The sequence below is a fragment of the Aedes albopictus genome, chromosome 2 (assembly GCF_035046485.1).
Source record: "Aedes albopictus strain Foshan chromosome 2, AalbF5, whole genome shotgun sequence".
NCBI lineage: Eukaryota > Metazoa > Arthropoda > Insecta > Diptera > Culicidae > Aedes > Aedes albopictus.
In genome coordinates this window covers 338,548,414-338,575,237 of record NC_085137.1, presented here as the reverse complement: position 1 = coordinate 338,575,237, position 26,824 = coordinate 338,548,414, and the positions used below count along the sequence as shown (strand labels likewise).

General features: G+C 38.6%; 1 protein-coding gene and 1 long non-coding RNA gene across 20 annotated transcripts in view; one reads left to right on the top strand and one right to left on the bottom strand.

Annotated features, from left to right (window-relative positions):
- Positions 1-9,266: 9,266 nt before the first annotated feature.
- LOC134288275 (uncharacterized) lies at positions 9,267-16,758 on the top strand. 2 transcript variants are annotated; one of them, XR_009997864.1, is made up of 3 exons: positions 9,278-9,811; positions 9,883-10,022; positions 16,215-16,758. It is a non-coding gene; the product is annotated as an uncharacterized LOC134288275 (long non-coding RNA). The 2 variants fall into 2 exon arrangements; XR_009997863.1 differs by having other exon boundaries at positions 9,267-10,022.
- LOC109431650 (titin homolog) overlaps positions 13,285-26,824 on the bottom strand; it is a 113,509-nt gene continuing 99,969 nt past the window's right edge. For 13 of the 18 annotated variants that reach the window (XM_029874540.2, XM_062852605.1, XM_029874541.2 and 10 more), the window contains 5 exons: positions 21,751-22,113; positions 21,549-21,695; positions 21,316-21,465; positions 14,389-14,458; positions 13,285-14,333 (listed from right to left, as the gene is read on the bottom strand). In XM_029874540.2, the coding sequence (XP_029730400.2) occupies positions 14,260-14,333; positions 14,389-14,458; positions 21,316-21,465; positions 21,549-21,695; positions 21,751-22,113 (804 nt within the window). In that variant the 3' untranslated portion in view covers positions 13,285-14,259. Of the gene's footprint in view, positions 14,334-14,388; positions 14,459-21,315; positions 21,466-21,548; positions 21,696-21,750; positions 22,114-22,758; positions 22,851-26,824 lie in introns of those variants that run through there. The other 5 variants (XM_029874552.2, XM_029874553.2, XM_029874548.2 and 2 more) reach the window with 5 other exon arrangements.

Genomic DNA, 26,824 nt, shown 5'->3' with positions numbered 1-26,824 from the left:
TTTCGCGAGTGGTCCTCTGGATCACTCCGCAACAGAGTACGAAACACATTTCCATCAGGACCTCCGTCGAGGATAAACTCGAACAGAGTCAACTTCAAATCGCAGGATTGAAACAGCAAAAACAACCGAAATAAAGTCACAAACTCGCTTAATTGTGGGAGCGTCATCTCCATTCCACGGAGACCACTTTTTATGCACACCGCCATCAAGCATTCGTCAGTCTTGACTGGCTTGCAGCCGCGCAGGTTGGTCCACCACATCACCCCACACATGTATTCGATTGGGCTATCCTTGTCGATCTCCCGGCGTATGTTTCCCACACAAACCGTGGCGATTCCCGCGACGCTCTTCACTGGTCAAAATGTTCATTTGGAGTAAAAAGTTGTGACGGTGTATAAAGGAGACATCATTGCATATTACTTATGCGATTACTTTTTTCCTCCCAGCATTCGACACCGAATGACTGCACAGAATCTTGTTATGCTGGGTTTTCTGTTTTTACTTCACCACAGCAAATGATGGTTCGTATTCCCACAGTAGCTTTCTTGGTGGTCGAATTGGAAACTAGGTACTATGCAATGCGAGGGCAACTTAGTTGTCCTTTCTGATGTTGGTTGCACGACCATTGGGCGGACAGGGGTCCCTTTTTTGGACCGTTTTTTAGTCAATTCAATACCAATGGCCTTTAATTTCAATACAAGACTAGATACTTCTTTTTTTTATAGTAATGGGTTCAAGCCACGCCACCAAAAACTGTTCGTCAAGCCGGCACAACATGTCGAAAAAGGCAAACGTAGATCAAAACTATACATATGAAAGTCCATCTTAAACGTATTTTCATGGAAACCGAGTTTATATTTAACTTTTTGGGCCAAAAATAAAAATTGTTGATATTTTTGTCATTTGTCAACCCCTTCAAACAATCTGCTGTATGACTTTGTTTGAACTATTTTTATAATGAATGGCCTTTTATTCTCGGTAGATCCATCATAGTAGATTCCAAATCTGGACTTGAATCTCTTAACAAAGTGCGTTTTCAAAAACTGGAATCAATTTTGTAAATTAGGACATGAACCTCCATACATCAATAAACGCCTAAAAGTATGCAATGCCCTTGTAATTTTATGTAATTAATTCTACTTTAATCAAAATTTGTTTATAAAACATTCAGAAACAATCCAAAAAAGAGAATTCACCATGCACAGCATGTAATCATGTGTAAGTGTACCGTTATTTTTACAAAGATAATGATTTTCAATAGCTAAACTCACTGTATTTTTCAGTCAGTACTTAACAAACTCATTTCTATAAGATGATTTTGTGAAAAAAAAAATTTGTCGTAAAAATTCAATCTAATATGTTCAACAAGGCTTCTTTCATCATGCTAATTCTTCTAAGATTGCAAGCTGTGATGAAATTTTAGGATTTGATGTGTTTTTCAGGACACTATCAAAGTTACCCCAAAATAAAAATGCGATTCTCGCGAATATGAAAAATTAAAAGTCACCCGATATAATTAAAATTATCGGACCTTTCAATTGCAATTGATAACTAATACCCCAGTACTTGTTTTAAAAATATAAAACTAGGGGAAATACTCTTACTTGGTAAAATATTGGGAAAATTTGCTGAAAAACTATCAAAGTTACCCCGTTTTACGGTATTAAAAAATTATTGTCCAGAATTTTGATTGTTTAGGAAAAGCTTTAATTGTTCCGGTTTATCGTGCTTGCAAGTTACGATTCTGATGATTTCGTTATCAGGCAATTGTTTCATAGGAGATGTAGAAACCAGAGGCGAAGCCTGAAACCCAATGAGTATTTATTACAATATTCTGGTGTTATAAACATCAGAGGTTTTCAAACTGGAGTTACGGGCCATGCGAATTTCTCAAGAAACTAAAAGGCGATGCGAAAGTGAAATCGGCTTTTCAAATTATGCAGATCCAGCAGCATTATATAATATTTATTTATTTATTTATTTATTTATTGACAAAATATGCAACATAAGACTTAAGTCTTTTAATAACTGTTACAACGATTTCCCTGAGGTAGAATATGAGAGGCGTAATCTTGCTACAATCGTTTGCATTTTCACATTTACAATTCCTTATCTATTTTAATTATACAATACTTGATTGAAGTGCTCTATACAGTTTCTTTTAAATGTTATGGGAGATATTACATGAGATAAATCATTGGGTAGCGAGTTCCAAAAAACTACTCCCCTAACGAAAAATGAATAACTATACTTTGACGATTGAAAACGCGGAACAATGAATTTATTTAATCTAGAACTTCTTGCACACTGGAGTTTGTTGTATAAATATCTTGGCACTTGGTGCTTGGCAAGCTTGTGTAAAATAAACAGCTACGCATTCTTGCAAAGTTTTTAAAAGGACAACCAATTAGATGATGTTGTAAGTGTGATACGCTGGCAAAACGATCAAGATTGAAGCATGAAGGTTGAAAAATGCTTCCATCTTGGCTTTTCCCCTTCCTGAAAAAAAAATAAATAAATAAACAAATTTAAAAAAAAAATTAAAAAAAAAAATATATACATAACGTACGCATGAGTTTAGTGCGATTCGTAATTTATTCATGGCAATAGCCGAAGCATCAGTCTTCAGCCGAATCACATGCTAAAAAATGTGGAAGAATTAGGCTTTTGAACAATTTTAGTTTAATTTCTTTACTAATAAACATTTTGGAGGCATAATGTGTGCGTAAGCAGGAATATATTTTTCCACATTGTGATAATACATATTTATCCCAGCTGAAATCTGACTGCAAAATAATTCCAAGGCTGACTGCACTATCGGAAAAACCTACAGCAACTCCGTTCATTTCAAGATCAAGTTTAAGCGATGCATTACTGTTACTATTTGTAATAAATAAAGCCTGAGTTTTTGATGAATTTAACTTCAGTCTATGATGCTTTGACCAAATGAAAATCCTACGTAAATCATCGTTTATTTTTTTCGCTATGTCCTTGGCGTTTGTATCATCGCAGTCGTAGTAAAGCTGCACAACATCAGCAAAAAGGTGGATTTTACAATTCTTTAGAACGCATGGAAGATCATTTATGTACAATGAAAAAAGTACTGGACCAAGAATCGATCCTTGAGGGACACCAGATGTGATAGGCAAGAAATTAGAAAAACTTCCATCGTTAAACACTTTTTGATACCTGCCAGTAAGGTAGGATCGTATAAGATTAGCAGCGTGATGAGAAAACCCAAAAGTAGTAGTAAGTTTACGGCATAGAATTGTATGGGGAACCGTATCGAATGCTTTCGAGAAATCTAAAAGGATTATCACAACAGGCCGACCATTATCCAGTATGACGCCAATATCATCAACAACTTTAAGCATCGCAGTCTTGGTGCTGTGTTTCTCCCGATAACCAGACTGAAATTCACATAACAAATTGTTTACAGCAACATGTTTGCAAATATCAGTTTTAATGATTTTCTCAAATACTTTTGAAAGTGCGGGAAGAATACTGATTGGACGTAAGTTATCTAAGGAATTTGCCGTAGATTTTTTCTTTATAGGTATAATTTTTGACTTCTTCCATTCATTGGGAAACACGCTTGTTGTAACTATGGCGTTAAATATATGTGTGATTGGCTTAACAACTAATGGACAAAGTGCTTTTAAAAACTTTATGGGAAGTAAATCAAGCCCAATCGCATTCGATTTGGTTGAATGCATTGCCTGTAAAACATCGAGCTCTACTATTTGATTAAAATAAAATTGATTTTGATGTAGCTCATCGGTCGGATTACAATCATTATCAGTATCGGTGAAATTTTTGGCAAATGTTTCATTGATTTCATCCGCATCAAAATTATTGGGCAGTTTTAAATTGGGTCGAGCTATTCCAAGTGATTTTATGTTTTTCCACAACGCTTTGGAAGGCAGTTTGTGATCAAGGAATTTTTTCAAATAATTTTGTTTTGCTTTACGAACGAGCATATTTACCCTATTGCGAAGTTGTTTGAATGTTTCGTAAACATGAACATTTTTGGTTCGCTTCCATTCTTTGTACGTCATATCTCGATCAATCATGGCTCTGCATATTTCAGAGTTGAACCAAGGATTTGCCTTCATTTTGTTGGATTTAGATTTAAGGGGAACATACTTTTCATGCAAATTCATCATTAATGAGTTGAAGAAATCCAACAAAAAATTAGAGTCCATGCTTCTATAAAAAACAGCCCAATCAACTGAATTAAATTCATCTATGAGACTGTTACCATCCATAGCATTATAATCAAACCAATAAATTTCAGAACGAGTAGGCGGATTAACATCGAAATCGAGCGCAGCAAAAATCAAGTCGTGGTTGGATAAAATTGGAACTTCTATTTGATTAAAACGTAAAACATTAGACACATCATTGGAAATTAATAAATCTAGTTGTGATGCTCCAGTGCGGTGATGGAAAGATGGCTCTTTTCCATGACTAAGCAGCCCATAAGTACTCATAATATTATTCAATCTTTCAGTTCTAGTCAACGTTTTGTCTAATAAATTGATGTTGAAATCACCTAGAAAGAAAATGCGATCGTACTTAGCTCCATATGCTTGCTTGCTTGCTTGTTGGCTACAAAGTAACTTTACTCCAATGCCGAGCGTATAGTAGAGCACCATCTTCGTCGGTCTTGGGCGATGTTCCTCCAGTTTCCCCGAACGTGTAGGGATCGTAGATCTTCTTCAACCGCGTGCAGCCAGCGAGTTCGCGGCCGCCCACGAAGTCGCCTACCTCTACCGGGTTCTCTGCTGAATATTGTTTTCGCTATTCTTTCTTCCGACATTCGCACTACGTGTCCAGCCCACTGAAGTCTGCCGTATTTTATACGTTTCACAACATTCGCATCTTCGTACACTTGGTACAACTCGTGATTCATGCGTCTGCGCCACACTCCATTTTCTTGTTTCCCACCGAGAATTGTCCGCAGCACTTTGCGCTCAAAAACTCCAAAAGCTTTTCGGTCTACCTCCTTTAACGTCCACGCTTCGTGACCGTAGAGGGCAACCGGAAGAATCAGAGTCTTATACAGAGCGAATTTTGTTTGCGTTTGCAAGTTACGGGACCTAAGCTGGCTACGCAATCCGTAAAAGGCCCTATTCGCAGCTGCAATACGCCTTTTCACTTCACGGGAAACGTCATTGTCACATGTCACAAGTGTTCCAAGATAAACAAATTCTTCAACAACTTCAAACACTTCCCCATCAATCACTACCTTAGCACTAACACCACTAGGCCTGCTTCTGTCTCTACCCGCTATCATGTACTTCGTCTTGGTAGAGTTAATCGTCAAGCCTATCCTCGCTGTCTCTCTCTTCAGAGGAGCATAAGCTTCCTCCACTGCCCTACGATCGATGCCGATGAGATCAATATCGTCCGCAAAACCGAGGAGCATGTGCGACCGTGTGATGATAGAGCCATTCCTCTGCACGCCTGACCTCCTAATCGCTCCTTCGAGTGCAATGTTGAACAATAAATTTGAAAGAGCATCCCCCTGCTTCAATCCATCCAAGGTCACAAACGACGTAGACACTTCGTCCGCGATCCGAATACTTGATTTTGATCCATCCAGCGTTGCGCGTATCAGCCTAATTAGTTTCGCCGGAAAACCATGTTCTGACATTATCTGCCAAAGCTCATTTCTTTTCACTGAATCGTACGCTGCTTTAAAATCAATGAACAGATGGTGAGTCTGCAAGTTATATTCCCGAAATTTATCTAGGATCATCCGCAGGGTAAACATTTGATCCGTCGTTGATCGGCCCTCACGAAAACCAGCCTGGTATTCGCCGACGAAGGACTCCTCAAGAGGTCGCAGTCTGTTGAACAGGACACGCGACAGTATCTTATACGCCGAATTTAAAAGGGTAATCCCTCTGTAATTGGCACACTCCAGTCTGTGCCCTTTCTTGTAGATTGGGCATATGAGGCCATCCAACCAACTGGTGGGCAATTCTTCAACTTAGCTCCATATAACGATAATAAATATTCCATAGTTGGAGAGCATTCAACGTCAGGAGGATTATAAAGAGCAGAAATCAACATTTTGTTACCATTAGATATTACTTCAAAGGAAATATATTCAGTACAAGTTATACCAGGTTCATTTTTAGATTTGTCAACGGGCTTATAATCGATTCCGTTTTTAATATATACAACGATACCGCCGCCAAGTCTACCATGGAGTCTACCAATGGATCGTGCCATTCTATCATGCCTTAAAATGTTATAGCCATTTATTTCCACCATAGAACTATTAATCTTCTCATTAAGCCAACTTTCGGTCACACAAACAATATCAACATTACTAACACACATTATCTGCCTCAACTCATCCAGCTTACACATCTTACGCGCACACATGCTTTGGCTATTTACGCAACAAACAGACAACTTATCTCTGATCAGAGCGGACTTTAACACAATACCAGGTATACACCAATTCGTAGGGTCGTAGTGATTTGAATCGCTAGCCATTAGACGACTTTGATACCATAACATTCAAAAGAAACAGGTAGAGCACATCAATTTTTAATTTTCTGACAAACATCTTTACAAATATCTATCTCGAATCAAAAAAATCATACAACTTAACGCAAAATAATCATTACAAATGTAGCAGCAACAGCATGCTATTAAGATCATCTACCAATATTATCGGACATCTACGCCGATCTCCAGACTAACAGCAACCAACAGCCCCAGCAACAGCAACAGCAGCAACGATGTCCCGAACAGACTTTTAGGAGAGGAAGCATGGGAAAAAAGAACAGGAGTGCGAGGAGTAAACAAAAACTATTTAGGAAAAGGTTTAGCATGTAAATCCAGTTCACTCTCTGAAGACACAGCAATCTCCTGACCACCATTCGAGTCGCGCTTGATGAAGACAATTCCATTCTTCGTCGTAACTGTGTGAATCCTTCCGTCTTTCTTGAGTTTCAAAGCCTTCGTTCGGAGCTCCCTCGCCATTGGTGACAAGTTTTCATTGATGAAAACACGTTTCTTCACAGCAAATCCGACATCAGAGAGGCAAAGCGAACGAGAACGAATGTATCTCGAGAAAAACTCATTTCGTTGAATTGAGAACGCGAATTGGATGAAAACCATATAGACCGATCCAGCAGTCAACGGTCCTCTGGACAGCCGACGAATATCCACAGAAGGTAGCTGCTTCTCATCGTACCCTAGTTTAAGACACCAGGTTCGGAAATAGGCCGATAGATCTTCACCGACGACGAAAGGAATTCCGCTTGCAATCAGGTCATTGGATCGTGCCATTCTATCCACGGTCTGTGAAGTGCTAGACCTGACATTTTCAATTGATGCAGAAAGGCCAGCAAACGTTTTCGCGTTCTCTTCCCGGAGATTGTTTATTTCGGCAGCAATATCAGCTTTCATTTTGCTCATTTCTGATACGAGAGACTCTCTCATCTGCTTTATGTCATCCCTCGTGGATTGTTGGAATGAGCAAAGCTGAGTTTGAACTAAATTAGCCAAATCAGAGATTGTCATTTCGCTCTCGGAATTGCTTCGGCTTGTGGATTTGTTTGCAGAGGTACACCGAAGCTTCATCGTCGTTTTACTGGAATCCATCTCAAGGCTGGTTTTGGTAACTCACAGCTCGAATGTCAAAACGTATGTGACGCCGATATGATGGCTGCAGCTCCCGATTTGTGGCACATAGATAAACTTGACACAATTTACATCACTTTTTAGCCAAGCCCATTAATATTGCACACCGATTACACAATCAATAGATTCTTCGTGGGTGGGTTTACTGTTTTAGCTGCACATGGAGGTTTTTAGACTAGTTGGACAAACGTAGAAATGATTATTTGCGGCAGTAGTACAAATCACGTACGCTCCATTCTACCACTCACTTGCGCCTTTGAATAGGGTTCCGGGTCATTTGGCTGAACGCCATTTAGCCGAATGCCGTTTGGCCGAACTTCATATGGCCGAAAGGGTCGTTTGGCCGAATGCCGTTTGGAGGTACAATGAATGATGAAATAAAGTGACCATGGCATTGTTTCCCGTTTCAGTATATCTTAAAAGAACAGCCTATGATTCAAAGATGGAAGAAGCTTTATAAAATAGCGGTAGTTTCAACGCTAACTAATTAATGAATATCAAAACCAGAAAGAATAGCCTATGATTGAAAGAAGGAAATACTTCTGATCATCATATTGGGAGTTAGAATATCAAAAACTTCCTCTGAATTCATGATTCGGCCAAACGATATTCGGAAAAAACGACCCTTTCGGACAGATGGCATTCGGTCAAATGGCGTTCGGCCAAACAAACTTCATCTTAAACTTTGCTCTTCTTCCTAGCACTTTCGGTTCTTGAGTTTCTGACCATAGAGATGTTGACCAATTGAGATGTGACCATAGATTGGAAACCACTGATTTTTCAACATATCTATATCAGAGATACTGATCCATGAGATGATCAATCCGTAAAACATTGGCTCTTCTTCCTAGCACTTTCGGTTCTTGAGATGTTCACGTGGCCCGTGACCATAGATTGGAAACCACTGATCTTTGCAATACAACTACATTGTGATAAGTACATACTCCCTGAAGCGCAGAATGCGAAAAACCTTTTCACTTTATCCTCACACCATTGGTTCTTGATAAAATAGCTTGGCCCATGACCGTAGGTTGGGAACCACTGAACTTAGCAAAACTGCTAAGGAGCTGTCCCTTTGTTATGCAAAGGAATTTCCACGATTTTTCGACACCCCCTCCCTCCTTGTAAGGTTTTTTGTATGAGAACCCAATTATTTTTGTATGACGCGTAAGATTTTCCAGAATTAAGTGATTTCTAAGGTAATTTCCTAGTTTGCTTTTCGACCAGAATGTATGTACCGCAAAACTTAAAGTTAAAATAATCGATTTAACAACTGTATTTAATTTTAGAATCAAAGTAAAAAAAGTGATTTGGGCTCAGTTATGCCCTTGTGGCGTTCGAGCTTTCCAAATAAACGAATAAGTAAAAAAAACTGTATAGTTTATTGCATTGCTAACTGGACTGCGACAAAGTGCGGAATCTCAAATAAAAGTGCGATATTGCATCAAATCGTTCCGGTGTCTTCACCGCACTTATTCATCACGAGCTAATGAATAAGTGCGGTGAAGACACCGGAACGATCTGACGCAAAATCGCACTTTTATTTGAGATTCCGCACTTCATCGTCGCACTTATAACCGCGCAATGCGCAATATTTAATTTAATTCAGTGCTAGAGGCTGGAAATGTCGACCGTATACGGTGCTTGAACGAGAATTCAATTGACCCCGTGCAAGTTTTATTGCATGATACAACCGGGACAACTGCTTGGCAACGAAGTTGCGTACAATAAAATTGTTGTCGACTCTTGTGTCGACATCACATGTTGAATGTGCTGCATATTTAAAGGGGCTTGGATGAGCATGCTGCAGTCGACAAAAGAAATTTAGATGTTATTGAAACTAAAGCGGTGTAAACGTAGGGGAAAAGCGGGTAACACCGTCAAGGTGGGTAAGCCCGTCACCCCACTGATTTTACCAGAAAACAGTTATTTAGTAGCTTTTTGGCCACACACCTTATTTGTTTTTACCATGTTTACTATTTTTGACGCGAAGAAAACAAACAAATCAAACGCACATGTTGGTTGTTGCGTCAACGGCGGATGTAATTTTTAGCCTCTGGATGACAAAACAAGGACAGAATTTTTTTTAATCAATCAAGTATTTTTATCTGTACTATTCTTTAGTGCCAAGATTCATCGAAAGGTAAGTTTCAATAATTTTTCCATTACGACGAGCTTTTTTCGACGGTTTTTAAAACAACGCGGTTTTTTTAGGGGCTTCACTTCAGTGTAAGTCATTTGTCTGCTTTTTGATGTTCTAGCAATCGTTTCTGTTTCCACGTCTCGTGCATAGTGCTTGCTCCGTTATTTCGCCAATCTTCGTGTGATTTCTACAACCTGTTCATGCTGAGGAAGTAAGTCGATTGAAATATTGTTTTTATTGTGAGTATAATTCTGATGACTCTTTTTTAATAGCAATGGGAAATATTTAGAGAGAATTTAAAAAAAGCTTGAAAAGCCCAAAAATCATTTCATGCAAAGGCGGTTTGTGGCACCATTTGGGCAACATGCTTAACCTCAAAACCATAAGGATGCCGATGAAATTCCGGCAAAACAGTCTAGGTTAGTGGCTGACAATCAACGCTACAACCGATTCTGAAACGAAGATCCCTCAGCGACATTGCGCTCGCCTGGCGGCAGTTGATGGGATTTCGATTGGCGCTTTCGAGCTTGCAAAAAAAAAACAGACCGTTGAAGATTTGATGCAGAGAACCCGCTCGAACAAAGAATTTGCAAGCCTGACTACAGATGAGTGGACTGGACAAGCGCTGCCAACAAACGCTACTTTAATGTAAACCTACATTTTGCGAAAGGTGCGTTTTACAACCTAGGGCTAGTTCGGGTTCACGGATCGTTCTCTGCTGAAAAAAAAATAAAACACGTCGTGAAACAAGTCCTCAACGGTTTAAACATTGAAGTCAGCTCCATCGCTGCAATTACCTAAGACGGTGCGGCAGTGATGGTGAAATTTGAAAGGATGGTGCCATATTTTCATCAGTTATGCTATGACCACGGTCTACATCTCGCTGTACAAGATGTTTTGTATCGAGGCGAGGCGAAATCCATGAGTGAAATTGGAGAGATTTCAACAACAGAATAAGATGCTTCTGATGATGACGATGATGGTGATTCGGACCAGAACTAGGACCAGAATGACGTTACTGACGGAACGGAAGAGCCCCGGGATTTCTCGGGATACCTTAAAAAATCCCGAACCACTGTTTTTTTTGGTCGGGAAACAAGACCCTCTAGGCACTATAGACGGTTAGACTGGTTAAAATGAATTTAGAGACTTCACAAAGTCCAGTAGCGAAAATCGTGAGAATATTTCGCGCCTTATCTGAGGGTTTCTGATTGTGATTGTTCACTTCGATCTGCATGCTTAACTGTTGAATTGTGTGTGGATGTTTTTCTACACTCGCATACTTTCTAGCACTAGCACGGTTTGCTTGCAATAGCTTAGCAAGATTTACTAACCACAATTTAGGAGAGATTTGAACTAAAACTAGTAATTTAAAAAGGCTTCCATGCAACTATAATTCACCTGGACTAGCACCGAACGACGCCAAGCACAAGCTGAACTACTCCTGCCTCTTCCACAATGCAGATTGAAGTAAACGAGTTACGAGAAATATTCCCACGATTATCGCTACCGGATTTGACATCCAGAAGTCTCTAAATTCCTTTTACCCAGTGTGTCAGTCTGTTGTGTTCAAGCAAATTTAGAAACTTCGTATTGCAACGATTTTACCAGCCCATCAGAATATCGGAGAGAATTCTTATTAATAAATTGTCGAGGTGAACAAATCCTGAAAAGGTTTCACATAGATCGATGACAACCAACCAACACGTTTCTCAAAAAAGAGAAAGTTCTCAAAAATTAAATTAAAATAATATAAACTCAATTTTGAAAAAAAAAAAATGCCAGTAATTTAAAGCGGGTGCATTTGTATTTCCAACAAATTATTCAGTTTGCTACTAACCAAGCTTCAAACGAATCTTTACGTTAAAACAAACCAAGATGGTTAATAAAATCAACCACCGTCAAATGGGGTAACTTGCAACACTTTTTGACTTTGAAGCAATATCATTGAAAATCTAAACATTTTAACCATTCTGTAAAGCATCGTGTACGCTAATTACCCAGACTAGAATACTATGTAGCAATTGATTTATCAAAATATGTTGTCACCTAATCAGGAGGTGCGAAATACATGCTTGTTGCAAGTTTCCCCATCTGTGGGGCAGCTTGCAACACAGGACATGAAGTTAAGTTAGCTATCATTAAACAGAACGATCATTCTAGTGCTTAGTCGTATTGTGAATTTGTGATAAAATGCATGAAAAATTCATTGCTAAGATGTACACTAACCAATTGACGTATCATTTTTCATGAAAGGGTTGAGAGTTATTGCAAGTGAGAGTATATCGTTTAACAACAGGTCTCACGTCCCTCAAATATAAAATATATATGGGTTTCGTGACATAGTACTCGTAACAAAATGTCAACAATGGTAATTGTCATTTCTTGAAATGGTAGAGTGAGTCATCTTTAAGTAGTTTTCAGTTTGAAGTGGTGTTTGACAATTTCAGCTAAAATAATCATGATTGAAACACATCTATTGAACTTTGTAAATATCGAAGTCGTTAATTTGGTGCTTAGCTGAAATAATTTAGTCCATCTAGGTTCAGAATTGATGTTAGTGATTGTTTTGAAGCGCCCATAAACTAAATTAAACTTTTAACAAGAATAAAACATGAATAAAACTCCATAATATGGTATTTCCTAACAATGTTTGAAAATCACGTTAAAAAAAATGTAAAAAATGAGTTTTCATTTGAAAATGAACTCGTTACGTAATCAAGAAATGATCCGTTTCGATTATTTTTGTCAAAAATATCGGGATATGAAGAAAAATAATAGAAGATTTTGTCAAATTTAACTGTTGCAAGTTACCCCATAGTGGTTGACGAATATAATAATAATTTTTTACATTACTTAGTCGATAAGTTTATTAAACTTTTATCGTTTAGCTAAGCTTACTATTAGGTACCCTAACTGCAACCAAGGTCATCAGACTTATCGCACTCACCATAGGGGAGAGGTGAAACACGATTTTCATACTTGTTTTTATGGCATAAAATGAGCAAACTGTTTTAACAGTGCAGCTAAACAATAAACAAAGAAACAAAACTATTTTTTTCAACTAAATCGATCCTTGGTATACATAATCTCTATAACCGAAATAGAAGGGCATACTAGTTTTCATTATTATTAGAAAATACTTCACATTTAGTGTATGCCATCGTGTTGCAAGTTACACCGCTGTTGCAAGTAACCCCGTTTGACGGTAACGAAAATTCATAATCCGGAACCAGGTATTTAAGAATCACGAACAGATTAAGGATCGTATAACAGGAATCGAACCCAGGCTCCCTTCCCCATGCGTTTCTTGAAAGATTGTGTACTTATCGCCGTTGTCCGCATTTTGAATTTGGTTCAAAATAACTATATTTTGTTATCGGAGAGAAGAGTGCTAATCAATCAGGAGGAGATTGAGACCATTTTCTCATTTATAAAGCCGGAATTTATCAACCAAAAAATATAACCACAGGTTGTAACATTTGTTCATTTTTATTTTTTTTATTTTATTTTATCAATTTCGCTGTTATAATAGTTTGGCTGCATGTTATAACTGTTCCTTTATTGTATCATCTACGACACCTTTTCTTTAAATCCGACGACTACTTTTGCTTTTTTTGTAGGCAGAATATCTGCCATATTACGGTAACAATGTATAAAAAGGACTGTTTACACGGAGGAGGCTTGGACTATAAACCAACGGTAGCAATGACAAGGATTTGTTTTAAATAATATGTGAGAGGTGTGTATGGACAAAAAAGGAGACTGGTATAAATACTATTGATTTTAGCTAAATAAATATACTAAATTAAGCTAGTGATCAACTTAAGCAAGATAACAGATTGCTGTTAACAACCGATGATGGTAGTAAGCTGTGCATTGGATAAATTGGTTGTGCAATAAATCTGTTGGAAGAAATTTCGATCTACTTTTCGTAACGTTCACAAACACTTGCAATTTTACTACACATCGAATGCAACAATGAATAAATAGGTTTAGAATTTCATCTTCGTTGGTGAGCATACAATTCAGTATAAATCTGAGCTGAAGTTAGGGTGGACCAAAGACGTCCTAAAATTGAGCCGATTTGCTTGTGCCTCCTAATCAACATATACAGGCTTCCTGCGGTTACAACTTATGTTTCACAAAAGCAAACCAAATGTAAATCTTACCACAGAGGGTAATTTTCTGCGCATTCGTTATTGGATCACTTAACTTCTTCGCCTGCCCGCTGTGTTTTTGTTCAGTCACAATAGAAATAGGATTACTATAAGACCTGTAGTAAAGCCCTTTCCATGTCGTTTAAATCTGCATATACTCAGTTCTAGAAAAATATGAGCTCGTGCAATCATCGTATCATATTCTCGCAGTAGTACAGGTATATCGATTACTGCCGATTTCTCTCAGGCCGTCATCGCTGGAACGTATTTGACTTTTAAATGATGGCCCTATTCTTCGTTCGGACCGAACCGGCCATCGAAGGCGTCACCTTTTTTGACATCCTTGGCTTTTAGTACGACATCTGGAATTGAAATGTTTTAGTATTGTGCCATTGAAAAATGTATTGATTTGGTTACCGCCAGCAGCTTTATTTTCGTTCTCGTCCAACTTTACCAGCGACAGTTTCATCATTCCGCTAAGCACCACCTAGAACGAGGAAATTAACGATGAACGTCGTTAATAACTGATTATATAAACATGAAATAGACGATATTGAAAATTAATAATAAAAATATAATTGTTCATGTGCTTTGCTTGAAAAGAGATTGTAGACATTCCAGATATAGTTAAACAACACTTTTCTCAAAACACCTCCTTATTACTAATCTATTTTTGGACGAGACACTCGGATGCACCCAAATGGTAAAACTTGCAATATTCTATAGGGGTCAATTCACGTAGCGGTGGGCACAGCAGCTAAGGATATTCAAAGGTAACCAGAAAAGGTTTGGTTTGAGGGGTTCCAGAAGGTGACAGATGAGAAGAACGTTGCTAGAAGCTGGGTGTTGATGTCTGGTATCCGTCATGGTAAAAAAGCGAGAGTGACCGAAAAAAATCCCCACTCAAAGTAAAAGCAGCATAAGGACATGTCATTACTAAAGTGGTCGTATGGAGCCGAATGATATGCGGGAGTTTTGCGAAACTGTCAACGGTGAGCGGAGAATGACTGCGCCATCTCCCATCATGTGTATGCAGGCAGGCCATCGATATAGCCGGCTTGATAACTTCCCACGAACTCATTCTAGATGACAGACGACGGAAGATAATCTGGGAAAGCACTTTGTAGGCAGCATTCAAAATGGTGATCTCTATGATTGGATTCCCAGATTCTGATTATCATTCGGTGTAGACAGGAGGCAAACTTTTCTGGGCCCGCCCGTCTGAATTAGTTCAGTTGCGAAAGGTAGCTGGTGAATGGCACCCCTAACTTCCTTCAGTGCGAGAATGGATTACCCGCTTTGCGCGCAACCACAGTTGATCAGCAGGAGTAAATCAATTTAATTTTGTATGGCGAAATGAATCTAAACTTGAATTACTTGAAATACCGTCAAGGCGCCATTCACCGTGGGGGCTCCATTCACCGTGTGCCTTCGAATATTTTCTCATTATTTCCATATTATGATTGAATGATGTGACAATTTCCCTTCAATTTCACCAATACAACATTGTATTAACGAAATTGAAGGGTCATATCATTCAATCATAGTATGGAAATAATCAAAAAATATTCGAAGGCACACGGTGAATGGAGCCCCCACGGTGAATGGCGCCTTGACGGTACAAAGCTTTTCCCGAAAAAAATATTTGGTAGGCTTAATAGTGATCACCATTGTGCACAATCACTACCAAATATTTTTTCGAATAATGTGTTCCACTTTGAAGAATTTGCCTTTAGATTGTATTCGCCATACAATATTTTTGCAATTTACTTTTAGCGATTTTTCGCGCATAGAAGCTAGCGCCACATTGGTCGATGCGGAGAGTAGGAAAACAGCCGATGTAGTTAATTCATTGGATCATTTCGGGCTCCTGCACAAGTATTTTTTTTAGTCAGATAGACTAGAAGAAGTTTTTGAACCATCATAATACCAAAACAAAAGGTATTAGGTTTTATGACGGTTCTCAAGACCTTTACAAGACTATTTGGTCATCGAAATTAGCGTTGCCAACTACACCACGAGAAGACCCGCCTGTCTAGTGAGTAGGAGTCGTGAGTTCGGCTCTCACCGAGAGGCAGAGGACGAGCAACTTTTTCGCAAGTTCCACTCGAATTTGTCCGTTTCTCACTCACGCCACTAATATGTAAAGTCTAGCTTTTGGAATTAAGTAAAACTTCCACTCGGCTGGTTAAGCCGCAAAAATCGTTAATCAATTAATTAATTCACTCTCTGATGATTTCCAGGAGGACTTCCAGAAGGAACTTCTGGATAATTTGCAGAGGAAACTCCTGCAAGATTCCCAAAAGCAACTCCCGGAGGACTCCCAGAAGCTCGCAGGCCATCGCTCCGAGCTACGAAGAATTCCGTGTCTGTGTCTCCAAATCCTACGAACCCATACCGTGTGTGGTCATCTAGTGTGCTTGCCTCGAATCCAACGCCAGCGTGTACAGCAGTGAAGCTTGTGACTGACTGAGCATGCCGAATCCTTCTTGTGAGTACAGTTTTATGGTGAGGCAATGGCTCGGGAGTGGCAGGATGTGGCTTCGGAAGAACCCTACTTTAACGGGACGACTCACCATCCAACGGCCAACCAGTCATCGAAGCACCAAAACTGCATGCGGGAACTCGGAAGATAGGTGCCAGGACCTTTCCGAAACGGAATTCGGCGATTAGGAACCACACACAATTCTTTACTACACTACACTTTATTAATCATTAAAGTACACTGCACTCTATTTGCGACTGTACGGTTTATTAAAACTTCTCTCTTCAAGCTTCTGACACAGACTGATTGTATTTCTGACCTGCAAGTGGGTATTTATTTAAATCCAATTAGAATGGACAGCTGACTCGGGCTATATGTGTTTGTGACAACTCCTATACAATTTGACAGTAGTCGGTCTAGCGAATGATAAATAGCCGGTCCTGAACATGAGCATTTGTGGGGTTCTGCTAAAAGTTGTCCGCATAATGTGTCGCCCAACGTGGGATACGATGCATTTGTAGTGCTCTGTAAAACTTTTTTTTATTACATTCTCGCCCAACGTGGGGTACGATACGAAAAATAAAATAAGCATTTATAGGGTTTCAAAGAACAGTTGTTCTCATTTGTTAAAATTTTTAAACCCAAATGAAAGTCTTTTGAAAGAAGAGTTGTTTAAGTGTCGTGGTCACGGTCATGTACACTTGTCCAGAGTTGCACTCTGTCACTGTCAATGGTATGCAAATCGCTGAATTTGATAGGCCGACTGCGATCCAAGTCAGCGTGCGCTCTATTGAGTCGCCGTCACTTTCCTTGTTCCACTGAACTGAACTGACTGTGATGGTGCGTGGAAATCACTGATAGGCCATCTTTAAAATTCGTTTAAAAATCCAAATGAAGATTTACCAAGATGATATTTTGATATGTGGTACAAAATAACAAGTTTCGCATGTTGGTCACAAAAAAGTTTGAGTTTTGGCGAAAACCACTAAAATATCTCAACAGTTGCAATGATTGTGATCTAGAGTGCGGGTCAATATCAGGTGGTACCCTGTCATTGTCGTTTTGATATTGAACGGCCTGGAGTAATAGTGATGATTGTGCAATATCAGTAGTCCTGATAAGACTGATATCGCGCAACTCTGCACTTGTCAAGGCTTCACGGTGGATCATGTGCACCACGATTTGAAAACCCATGGTCTGAGGGATAAGCATTTAACCCTCCTAATCATTAAACACGTACTCTAGAAGGATGACTTTCCTGTCTTGACTAAATAAAAATACTGCTGTTTTATCTTGTCCTACGTTTCGGTCCGTTTGGGACCGGATGAGATAAAATAGCAGTATTTTAATTTCTGTCAAGACTAGAAAGCCATCCTCCTCATAGCTCTAATAGACCTGGATAATGGATCTATGACATTTCGTCGAAAGACATTTGGTCGAACGACATTTGGTCGAAAGTACATTTGGTCGAACGAACGTTTGGTCGAATGGACATCTGGTCGAAAAACACTAACTGATGAAAAGACACAAGGCCAGTCAATGACAAAACCGCAAGATAAGGGTTTTGTGCTTAGCAGGTAGTGCAGTCCGCGCACTGTTATATTTCCGACTTAAACTTGAGGAGGTACGTTCCGAATGCTCAACAGGGGGGTGCGTACCCAAGGTGGTAGCCCCTTGAGTGCCATGTAGGCAGAGCAGCCCCGGTAAGGAAGCCTGCCTTATAACCGTCTCCTACCAGAAAAAAACAAAACCTAACATCCTAGGAGGGTTAATAAACGTGAAAGAATAGCCTATGTTTCAATGAAGGAAAACATACATGAGAAAAAGACAGCAGCTGTAACATTCAAACATGGTACAAATACGAAACATGAAAAAATAGCCTCTGTTCAAAAGAAGGAAAAATCATCGATAAAAAAATCACAACCATAATGTCCACTGTCAGCACAAATAACAAAATTGAAAGAACAGCATATGTTGAAAAGAAGGAGAAACCTTTGATGGAAAAGCTAGTTGTGCTACACAAAAACGCAATTAAATGATGAAAATTGAAAGAAGAGCCTCAATATTATAAGGAGAAATCTTCGATGGAAAATCAACTACTTCACCAATGCCAACGAAAACTACATTGCAATACAAGTTACCATAATAATAAACATCCTTGAATGAAATATTTGCTGTTTAATGTGTGATATTATTAACATGATTGAATTGCTATACGACTTAACGTCCATTCGACAAAACATACTTTCAACCGAATAAGTTCAGTATCAAAGCATGCAATTCAGATACCGAAATCTATAATATTTTTTTCCCCTTAAATCTCTTTTCATCGGTTAGTGCCTTTCGACCAAATGTCCATTCGACTAAATGTCATATGTTTCTTCTTCCACAAAATGGGTTTCGACCAAATGTCCATTCGACCATATGTCCTTTCGACCAAACGTACTTTCGACCAAGTGTCATTCGACCAAACGTCATTCGACCAAATGTCCCAAAGTCCTGGATAATTGGATATCGGCAAACTGCGACTCACAATGGACCCTCAATCGGACTGGAAAAGGAACAGCAGCCACACATCAACATCCTCGTGCTCATAACACAAGTTTACAAAATAAAACGAAAGTCGTGAACTTCTGTCAACGACCAAAATTTTTGAAGCACAATTTAGTGCTGATTTCGAAACCGACCTTCAAAAAATTTAAAGTAGAACAGTTTTTGAGTTTTAGCTCAGTATCGAGTTTTGTAACTTTTCACAATATGTAATTTACTAAAATTCAAATATATTGCGTTTTGTTCGACCAATTTTAAAACTTTTTCCATAAATTAAAAGCTGAATACAATACCATTCGATCATCTGAATACAGGATTTGCGTCAGATTGATGAAATTCAAGATATTGACGAGTTTTAGGGACAATCTTCTTAAATTTTAGCAAAATTCCCAAAATTTTGTAAAGAAATGTATTTTTTTCAATAAGAAAAAAACAACTAAAAAATTCTTTCTCAACGTTTATTTGACATATCATATGTAGGCGAGTTACAGTAAAAATTTCAGCTCAATCGGAGCATTGATTACGGAGAATGAGATGTTTGAAGTGAGCGACTTTGCTTAAAAATAGAACAAAAATCGATTTCAAATCATCAACCTTGTATGGAAAGTCGAAAAAAATTCCGCTCTACTGTAATTTTTTTCCTTCGCGTTTTCGAACTCAGGGCATGATTCTACACCAAAAATGATCATCAGTTTACCGAGTTCAAAAATGCTGTAAACTAGTGTAATTCTACCATGGACAGAACAGAAAAGGAAAAAGCAGCACAAAGACCCCTTCGATGAAGTAGAATAGAATAAGTTCAGACGTTGAACAAACTGTAAGTGCAACTATCAGTTATAATCGCTCTCTTAGTGCCTCAATGGTCAAATAAGAAAAAAAGAACTCTTGGATGATTTTTTGAAAGCACTCCTACAGGATTTCTAGATAGAACTTCTGCAGGATTCCCAGAAACTCTTTGAGCATTTTCAGGAGGATCTTCTGGAGGATTCCCAGAAGGAACTTCTGGATGATTTGCAAAAGAAATTTCTGGAAGATTCCTAATGCAACTCCCGACGGGCTCCCAGAAGCAACTCCTGGAGGATTCAGAAGGCCGGCTCCAGAGGCACGTTATCCTCCATTTGGGGAGGTATCAGTATCCCCATTTTTTCTTATTACTGTTTGAGTGTGTAGATGCTAAAGGTAGCTGAGAAACCATTTATTTGGACCAACGATTTCACAGACGCAGAAAATGCGTGAAAGTAAACTCTGAAAAGTCGTACAAAGCAGTTACTCCAACATCACTGCAAAAAAATACTGTACAAATTACTACGTTCAACTTTCTTAAATTTTATATTTTCCATGGACGTACATTGTTAAACCTTTATGATAGTTAAATTCAGATTGCCATTTTTAAAGATCATATATTTTTAAGAGCACATTCAAAGCATTCCCGTTATTTAGTGACCACCCGTTATAAAGAATCCCGTGACGAACTCCTCATGAAAACATAGAAAAACTTTCGGAGGAGTCAGAAGGAAATTATGCAGGATCCCCGAATTATCTGAAATAATTTCTGGAGTATTAAAAAAAATATCTTGGAAGAATTTCCGTAGGAAATTGTTAAGAAACGGACAAAATCTAGGAATTGTGGAAGGAAACTCTGGCATCCAAAAGTCATGCAATAAACGCGAATTTACATCTTAACCGTTTGAAGATAAAATTCAGCAGAGAATTCGAAAGACGTTCTAACACCTAACCGTACTGAAACTCATCGTTCAGAATATTTCTAGACTTAACTACATGAAACAAGAAACGATATAAAAAATTGGTGTGAAACTGCACACTTTGAGAATTCCATCTCCATTATATATTTTCTTCATATTCAATGCTAATGTGAGATTTAAATGCTAATTTCATATCACTTGCATGACACCAACACCAACAGCATATTATGGACAAAAACGATATCAATTCATTCCAATTGTGATTAGATAATGATCATAATGAAAAGTTACTGATTGTTGATGACTTCTTTGCTTACGTACGACAAACTTCAAATCATTAGTCAGGGATACTGCATTCGCACTACGCATACATCGTTGGTTAGTCAATGAAGCAAATGAAAATTCTCGACGGAAACGGATGTCAATGCATTTTGGTTGGAACGGGGAACGGAGGGAAGTGAAATGCCATCGATTCACACAACAATGTTGGCAACGAACATTTTGGCGGCAAAACTGATCCACAAGTGCTTGGTGCAAAATGCCAGCTGCCAGCAACAAGACATTCAGCAGTCAGCCCGAGGCCCGAGCTGAGCGTTTTCCCCTTACCTCCCTCGTTGGTGACGCCACGCGGGCCGCTGGTGAGGGTTGCACCACCGTGGTGGTCGGTTCTGAACCTAGCAATACGTTGACCTCCAAACTACGACCCTGGTTGAGATTGGATAGCGATTCAAACACTACCACCAGGTTCAGGTCAAACTGTGTGGTTTACGCAAGGTGAAGTAAAATTGATTGAGGATAGTTGAGTTTGGTGAGAAGTTGTGGATTTAAGCAATACTTACAGGCGTTTCTTCACTCGATTTCTGACTAGCATCTAGCGTTTCTACGGCAAGCTCCGATTCGGGAATCGTGACCTTGGACGACTGTGGCACTTTAGCGGCATCAAGCAGGATGCATTTGGACTCTGCTGCATCGGCTTCGATGATTGTCTGGAATGTGGGATGAGTTATTTAAATGTATGAGAGTAGAAGAAATCAGTCTTACAGGATCCAGCGTTACGAACTGTGCTGGAGTTCCAGGACGGCTCGAGTGGTGTCCTGGTTCGTAGGCAGCCTTCTTCTCCATGGGTATCACCTTCAGCGAGCTGCGGTCTTCGCTGGGTTCTCGTTTCTTCGGCACTGCGCCCGTTTCGTGTCGCTGCTCAATCTTTGGAATATCTTCTTCAGCTTCTAACTGGTGTTGAGCTTTGTCATCAGTTTGATCGTGTTGCAATTCTTGATGCTCCTCGCTTTCGGCGTGTTCCGGTTCGCTTTCTACAGTATCGCTACTGTCTACAGGTTTGCACACGTGACCATTCTGTTCGGGAGCCTTCTCATCTGTTTCGGTATTGTCGGTTTCTTCTGTTTCCTGTTTAGTTCGGTAGTCACCGCGAGGGAATACATGATCAACCAATGATCAAAAGTATGGCAGTTAGAAAATGTGTTCCAATAGACGTTTCACAAGAAAACGAAAGCAGAACAGAAAAGTATTTGCCAAACAAGAGAAAAACAATCCAAATTTTGAATTTTATTTGTACAGAAATCATAACCAACGTAACATAACAGAGAAGGGAATAAATATCGGGGTAAATGTGAGTTTGTTTTAATTTACAAGAATCTGGGAACAAAGTGTGTATCAGTAGTGGTAACAAAAACACAATTCACTCTATAAACATAAGAATATAAGTTCAACTTGGTGTTACTACTGTGTGTTAACTATAGAGTTGCTGCACGGGACGGGAAGAGCCTTCAGTTGCTGATTTGTTTTGGTGCTTGTAGTCTAGGTCTCAAATAAGTAAACCGATTAGATCACTTTTTATTTTACACGCTGCCACCTGGAGACTCTTTATCGCATGAATACCAAAGAAGGGAGTTTTAAGATCATTTAAGAACAAATGTAGGCGTCACAAGGAACTTAAAAGTGGAACAAAAGTGCTATTAACTCGAAGGGAACTAATAAGAAGGTAAGAAAACAATGCCTTGCACAAAACAGTAAAACGGACAGAGCGCTAACCTTGCTTAAGTTTTTCGCCGATTTTTTAATGCTATCTATTTTCAACAACTGCTCATCTGCTGCGCTTATCAGACCTTGAATAGCCGTGACGACTGTTAATTAGATATTCGAGTGTTTCATTTGGGGGGAGAAGTATTTTTAGTGGAGTTTTGTTGTGTATCAGTCGGCGAAGTGTTGATTATAAGTGCATGTTGGACGATGTGATGTCATTGAAGGGTTACGTTTGAGGTATTTTGAGTAGTCGTTTTAAGGTTCAGAAAAATATGAAAAAGAAATGAAACCAGTTAAAGTCTCTCTAAACATTAAATATTGGGGACTATTATTAATTTCATAGTGCAAGTGGTCATAAAATATTTCTTGACTGAAATTTAAAACCAAACACTTCTTCAAAAAACAACGATGCTTTCGTCAATGTCTTTGTAAAAATATTCTAAACTGTATGAAAAAAAAAACGATGAATGATAAGAAAAATATCCAGAAAAATGATGATAGTGATTGCAGTATTCAACTTTTCTCATTGAAATTCGAATAATAGAATTGAGTATTACAACAGGTTGCGTGAAAAACTTCGAACCTCGTAAGGAAATCAAGTCGAACAATAATATTTCAAGCAATTTACGCCTATATTTTGTTCAGCTCATTGACGTCTGCCAGTTGTTGCAATTATCGAACGTCTACTGTACTGAGAAGACTTCCATTTTTGGGACATGAAATTTTGACATTTTGCCATGCAATATTTCAAGTAAAGGCTTGTAGGGACACCTTTTATGATTTTTTTTTTCATCAGTATGTATTAACGAACTTTTTAGTCCTAGGCTAGTTTATCTCGGGACCCAAGCTTTACCACCCTTCCGAAGGAAGAACTCACATTTATTGAGTTTGTCAGGAGTGAGATTCGATCCCAGGGTTCTCGGAGTGACAGTTACGTATTCTAACCATCCCAACAGCTCCGCTCCCTGACTTCTGTGGGAAATTAATCTTCCGACATTTAATGTGAACTTCGTTTACAAGTTTACGAGCACGAGAGAATTGAATGAGGGAACATGTTATAGTAATTCCAGCATCCAAAACATGGATGCCAGATATAAAGATATGTCTTCAATTTAAAGACTTTTGAACATCTGCGAAGACATTTATCCTTATGAAAGCATAAAAAAATATTTGAATAATTTTTATGGCATTTAAAACTAGATTTTGATTATTGAAAAACTCTGTATTTTTCACTAAATATTTTGTAACAGTCGAAATAAAAACATAACGTGGAAATTTTCGTGAACGTTTTTATTTGAGTCTTTTACGGAAAAACAACTTTACAACGATATTAATAACAAAATGTCTATTACATACAGCAATTTGTGCTTGAAGTGTTACGTTATTTAATAATTGACCACTAATGCATTCATCTTTACTTAAGGGTTTCAACCGAAAATTGTTCTTGGGATTCTATCGCAATTACTACCTAGATTCTCATCGAGAATCTTTCTTTAGAAACAACTTCAGAAAATTTCCCCAGGGGTTTCAGAACAATATTCCCAGTTATACGCCAGGAATTCATTTACTTTTTCTGTACCTCACGTTGATGTTGTTAATCGATTCCTCCTAACTGATCTCACTCAGAGATGGAATACTTGAAGATAAAACTTTTTGCAGATTCTGTGTTGACTATCCAAGGAGTGTGTTAAAAGTTCTCGAATGGCTTTTTTGAATATTCTATTTGAAGATCCTACAGAATGCAACGAGCTCCTCTGGTAACTAAAGTAGTCTTTTCAAGAGTTTTACCCTAAATTTCATTGCTCCTTAAGGTGAAATAGGAGCGCGTCCAGATGCATTTTTGACTCGCGTTTTTGAGAGCACCGATCTCGTCATCCACAAAATGCCCAAAAACGAAAATGCTACTCAATGATTACCGCGAGTGAGCAAGGCTACTCATTGCTTTTTTATCTCTGTTTGTTGCTTGGATGATGAGATCCGCGCTTTCGGTATTTGCAAGGCAGCCATTGTGACGGCCATCTTTGGATTCGCTCATATATGTTCTTAAGAAAGATCTGCAAAGATCTATCCAAACGTTAAATTGAGATTTCATCACAGATTTCTCCTGGCATTTGAAGCGGAAACTTCAGACATTCATTCAAGAATATAAAAGCCGTTTAATTAATTTCCTCTGAAGTACACAATTGGTTGCTCACCCAGAATTTCCTCTCTCTCTCTCTCTCTTCTTGGCGTAACGTCCTTATTGGGACAAAGCCTGCTTCTCAGCTTAGTGTTCTATGAGCACTTCCACAGTTATTAACTGAGAGCTTCCTCTGCCAATGACCATTTTGCATGCGTATATCGTGTGGCAGGCACGAAGATACTCTATGCCCAAGGAAGTCAAGGAAATTTCCTTTACGAAAAGATCCTGGACCGACCGGGAATCGAACCCGTCACCCTCAGCATGGTCATGCTGAATACCCATGCGTTTACCGCCTCGGCTATATGGGCCCTAGGTTTTCCTAGGTAGAATTCCTCTAGGTTTTGTTTATGCTTTTAGCTGTTTAATCAGGTGTCCTCCATGAAGTACTTAAATGATCTATACAGAAATCTATCCAAGGGTTTTGTTGGGATTCTTTTGAGATTTTTTTCAGTAAATTGAATTTGAATTCTTTAAAATTTCTTCAAAGAAGAATCTCAGAAAATTCCTTTGAGAGTCTTAAGAACCTCCGAAGCAGTTTTTCAGAACTGCTCTAATGTGATTTAAATTTAAACACCACAATAGATCAAATTAATGGTCGCAGTGATACTATGTCCCCAACAGGAAAAAAAATGTGATTTAAAAGAAGCTTTTCCAAAAGTTTTCAAACCCTAAATTCTTCCTCCAGGAATTGCTCTGGGAATTTCTCCATGAGCTTCACAAATCGTCTCTCTGAGAATGTTCTTCTTCTCCGGATCTTTTAAATCCACTAAGGCATGTCAAAGAATGCACTGCCCTGAATTTTTGTAAGAATTTTAAAAAAAATCAGAGTGAGTTTCTCAGAGATTTCCACTAGAGTTCCTACAATTTTTTTCTATGATTTGAAAAAGGTCGACCTTTGCGTGACATAATTTTTGTATCACCCTGAAGAGATTATAAACTGATGTATAAACTGATTCGGAATTTGTTTTACGAAATATTCTAAGAACTCTCTGTAAGAATTCTTTCCACCAGTAATTGCTCTGGAAGTATATTTCTAAAAATACATTCAATATTATTTCACAAATCACCTCCAGGAGTAAAAAAACAATTGCGGCATCATATTTGAAAAGTTATTCTGGATTTCCCTGGATTCCCGAACCAAATCCAAGAAACTTCAAAAGAAGCAACGGTTCAAGATTTTTTGGGAATTCTCAGAAAAAGAACCTCATGAAATTTCTGGAGGAGCTTCTAGAGGAGCCTTTAGTTAATCTCTTGGAGGTCTCATGGGACTCCTGTAAGTAGATGAAAATCGGGATAAGTACTGTTCCTTTTAATTCCAACTAAGTATTTGCATCCTATGACAGATACGAACTTGGACCTCAACTGTAAGGTCGCCTTCAGTGTCTCGTACTGTCGAGTCAATTACGAGACACTGAAGACGACCTTACAGTAGAGGTCAATATACGCATCTGTCATAGGATAGAAAAAAAAACTTGGGTGAAATTAAAAGGAACAGTAACCCGATTTTCTTTCTTTCTTTTTGAAGTAATTCCCTGAGAAATGATAGCAAAAACTTCTGAAAAAATTCGCCAAGGAGCTTCACGAGGCATTGCTCAATGAACTCGATGAAGGCATTCCTCAACGAACAAAAAACTCCATCACGAACTGCCGATTTCCTTTAGAAGTTCATAACGGAATTCCTGGAACAATCAAGAACTCCTGGTGATATTTATCAATTAATTACTGGAGCAATTTCTGAAGGTAATTATGTTTGAATTTCTAGCAAAACTGTTAAAGGAATCCCTGCAAGAAATTTTGGAGCAACATGGGAAGGAATTTCTAGAAGAAGTACTGGAGGAATCTCTACCATAACCCCTGGAGTAGTTGCTGAAGGAACTCATTCAGAAAATCCTG